Genomic DNA, 4539 nt, shown 5'->3' on the forward strand with positions numbered 1-4539 from the left:
CCGTTTGATACATTACCCCAATTTATGCCACACTCGCCATTACGAAGGACCAACCTAAGCAATGCAACAATCATACCTCAGATGCAGACTCTCATGCCGTGACACACTCGTGCTCACTCTAATTACTCTAATAGAAGTGAAGATTTATTTTTTCTTCCTAAGTCACATGCCCTCACATCACAAGTCTAAGAGAAGTTCCCCACACATAAAATTTAGACAATAAGGAACCAAGGATAGAAAGAATTCACTCACTCTCAGCAAAGAGCATTCATGTGCTACACAGACACACCATAAGCTTGCCCCTAGTGTACTACTCTACTAATCGAGCTGTTCAGTTAAAGATCAAAAGGTCTTCATTTGGTTGTAATGTAGGCTAAGGGACGGGTAGGATATATTTGGATATAGTGACTAACCTCCCTAAGCACTTTTAATACATACTTCCTTTTATTTCAATTTTCATGCTCAACCCAATCGTTCTTCCACATCTTTGTTTCACATGTGACCCCCACTTTTCTTTAGGTGCAACTGGCTTCTCCTTTTCTTTTTTTTTAATGCCTGTGCACCAATCAGACAATTCATTCTTGATTCCCCCTTTTTTTTTCGCTAACTCCCTACTACCCCACACTTTGACTNTCGCGGTAGAACCGCGGCCAATCACCCTCTCTGAATCTCTAAAGTTCTGAAGCTGCCTTCCACCGCGGTTCTGCCGCGGTCGCGGTAGAACCGCGGCCAAACCATTTTTCTGAATCCTAAGGGCTGGCAGGGCGTAGCTTCATTGGGAATTTACACATTTGGCCTCTTTTCTCCAATTTTGACTCCAAAACTGCTCCTTAGCCTTCCTTATACATATATCACCTGCAAATCATGAAAAGCACTAATAAGAGCATTTTGTTATCACTTTTAGCATTAAAACTACACAAGAAGGTGATTATTTAAGGTGTGATTATAGTCAAATTCACCTATTATCAACACCCCACACTTAAATCTTTGCTCGTCCTCGAGCAAACTAAACCACACTTCTAGGCCTAACTGTTCAATGCATTGCCCCAATTTATGTCACACCTGCTATTATCAATGATCGACCTAAGCAGTGCACAATCATATCTCAAATGCAGACTCTCATGCCAAGACACACTTGTGCTCACTCTAATTACTCTAACAGAAGTGAAGACTCACTTTTTCTTCCTGAGTCACATGCCCTCACATAAACAAAATCTGAGAGAAGTTCCACACACATAAAATTCAACAACAAGGAACCATATATAGAAAGAATTCACTCACTCTCAGCAAAGAGCATTCACATGCCACACAGACACACCATAAGCTTGCCCCTAGTGTAATACTCTACTAATCGAGCCATTCAGTCAAAGATCAAGAGGTCTTTATAGGTTATAATGTAGGCTAAGGGACGGGTAGGATATATTTGGATATAGTGACTAACCTCCCTAAGCACTTTTAATACGCACTTCCTTTTATTTCACCTTTATGTTCAACCCAATCATTATTCCACATTTTGTTTCACTTGTGACCCCCACTTTTCTTTAGGTACAACTGGCTTCTTCTCTTTTTTTTTTTCCAGAGATTTATTGTACACTGCCAGTTCACCAATCAAAACCTTCATTCTTGATTCCCTTTTTTCACTAACTCTCTCCCACCCCACACTTTGAGTTTTGTATATTCTTTAGTGATTCAAGTGCTTCTAGGAGGTAAAGGTTCAAACAATTAAGCTTATTCAAACGCAGCGATTTAGATCATTATAGGGTTATCAAAGAACAGGCTTCAGGCTCAAAGGGGTTAACTATGGTAATATGCACAGGTGGATTCTCAAGTATAAAGGGTTGCACAAAGAAATGCCTCAATCATCTCTAAAACCAAACGACTTCTATTTCGCTTTGCAAACACACAGGGCAAGTTCTAGGTATCATATGCAAGCATAGGATGCAAGTAACAACTCACACACACTTAGCATGTAACTCATTCCGAATCAGTTCATCAACACAATCATACGAGTGTTCAAGCAAGACAAGATGTGCAACATTAAGGCATGGATTTACGAGTCCACAAACGAGACTAGACGTCACACTCTCAAGTTCCTTTTAGTTATTTGCAAGTGTGCATATCAGAGGTTGTATTCTAACCTTCACCCATTTTAGTCCTAAAACTACAAAAGGAAAATCTACCTAACCCGGTTCAAGAAAAGCCCTTGGAAAAGAACCGTGGTCAAAAGAAAAACCAAGGGGGAAGTATTACACTACCTAGAAGAGAAAAAATAAAAAAAATTAAAAAAAAAATAAAAAATAAATTCTACATGGACTACTTCCCTCAAGATTACTGTCCAAGTGGTCTGTCCTCAGGAAGAGTCCTCTAACTTGTTTTCAGTTTACATTAATTCCGACTTTGACCCTCAAGAGACCCGTCGACAAGTGTCCGTCGTTGGGCCAAGTCAGCTACTCCTAATATAAACACTCTCAAATATATACAACACATCAATCTAGTGTTACAGCACAACAACATCTATATACATTACAACACACAGTTAGAGCAAGTCTCCTACCCCACACTTAAAATCATGGCATGTCCCCATGTCATATCAAGAAAGTAAAGAGCAGAAGGGTCAGAAGACTTCCCTGAGACTCAATCAGAGTCGGAGACAGTGCTGGGGTCTACATGGAAAGCTCTCCCCAATGCACGTAACTAGGCCATAAACCGGCTCTCAGATCTATACTGCCTCTGCGACATGGCATCCATCCGCGTGTGTAGGCCATCCACCAAGGTGCAGAGATCCGCGACCTCTTCCTCCAAGGGACGCAGCATAGGCTGGGAGGACTGTGAGCGGGATAGGCCTGCTCTAGAATGGGGGCACCGAGAGGGCCCGGCACTGTCAACAGAACTCCTGGACGATGCAAGAGGAACCGGATCATCATCCTCATCATCTATCTCAATTGTGGTACGTGTACCTAGGCCCACTCTGATGCCTGAGGCTCTGAATGCTGCTCAAGGGGGCAAGTCTCCATCGGCAGGATTGGTGGGGGTATTTTTCAGCAGGCACAGTGTAGTCACCAAAGAAGGGAAGTAGAATCCCTTTGACAGCAGCGGCCCCCGTAGGACCATTTCATCACTAATTACCCTTGCCGCATCAAAATCCTTCTTCATCACGAAGCACCATGTCAACAGTGCACGTTGGAAGTTCACGTCAGTTGTGTTGCTTGAGGGCAGGAACCGGCTGCAAATGACAGTTAACCAACACTTAGCCAAGTGCGTGAATGAGTTGGAGTTCAGGGTGATCTGGTCACGTATCCATGTTGGTCGCCCCTCTGCACAGAGTATATCAGTCATGACCTCCCATGTGACCCCTGGCCTGTCGTGGTAGTAGTCAATGTCACTAGCGAACAGAGGCAGCCGCAACACCTGGCGAATCATGGGAATTGTGGCGCTGACCACCTTGCCTCGCACAATCACCCCCCTACTTAAGTTCAATGGGCAGTTGGCATAAAACTCCCTAACAAGCATCTTGTTGACCGGGGCAGGGTCATCAAATAAGAATTCCATTTCCCTCCTCCGAATCTCTTCATACATTTCTGCCTTTTCTACGCGTAGGGCTGCCCGGTCAAGCGAGATCTCATGGATGAAGTTCTTCGTAGCCTTGGCATGAAAGTCGTCCTCCGCTAGTTCTGATTGGAACCTGGATTCATCATAGGTGGGCCATTGGGATGCGCCTGCCGATCTCCTTTGCCTTTTTGGAGCCATAGTACCTGCAAAAATTCAGAAGAACCATCAAATATATCCTTCCTGTGCCAGTATGGTGGGTACTCAGACTTCACCACCCAATGGCACCATACACTTGCCCCCATTTATTTCATTCATACAAAGTGCCCATTCCCCACTACTAAGGTGTTCAAGGACAACAACCTCCACAAAGGCTCCACAATTTGCTTGCAATTTCCGGCATACATCACCCCACACTTATTTCCTCAAATGATTCACGTTAAATACAACACCATCATACACCAATTACAACACCACCATACACCCAATACAACACCGGCACAACCTAGGTTAGGCATAAAAATGCCCCAAAATTGTACAAAAAATCCCAAATTTTCGGCCAAAAATGGCCCATCACCAAACTACACCACAAAAATATTTTCTAGGCCTCCAAGTCATAAAAACAAACCCCACAATTAAAGTATCATGGAGACCCAACCAAATTAGCACTAAACAACCCCACAAACATCAAATACAACAATAGAAAACATAAAAGAAAGCAAAAATTAAAACTTGAACACTAATCCTAACTAGGGTTTACTAAAACTAACACAAAACTAAATTACACTAATTAAGAAGAAGAAATAGAGGGGGGAGGAGAAACTTACTTGATGGAAGAGGGGGAAGGTGGAGATGGAGGTTGGGAGAAGATGAGAATGGAGGTTGGGTGAGAGAGACTGAAGATTTTTTTTTTGTTTGTTATTTGGTAGAGAGAGGAAGAGAGAAGAAGAAGAGAAGAATAAGGGGTCGGTTAGGTTTAGAAGGAAGGGGGGT

General features: G+C 43.0%; 1 protein-coding gene across 1 annotated transcript in view; it reads right to left on the bottom strand.

Moving 5' to 3' along the window:
* Positions 1-3747, bottom strand: part of LOC109218787 (G2/mitotic-specific cyclin-2-like) — a 12663-nt gene extending 8916 nt beyond the window's left edge. Inside the window, exons 1-2 of the mRNA XM_019383175.1 lie at positions 3050-3747; positions 2708-2983 (exon numbers count right to left, since the gene is read on the bottom strand). Of these exons, the coding sequence (XP_019238720.1) occupies positions 2708-2983; positions 3050-3747 (974 nt within the window). The remainder of the gene's footprint in view (positions 1-2707; positions 2984-3049) is intronic.

This window comes from Nicotiana attenuata, chromosome 2, assembly GCF_001879085.1.
Source record: "Nicotiana attenuata strain UT chromosome 2, NIATTr2, whole genome shotgun sequence".
Lineage (NCBI taxonomy): Eukaryota > Viridiplantae > Streptophyta > Magnoliopsida > Solanales > Solanaceae > Nicotiana > Nicotiana attenuata.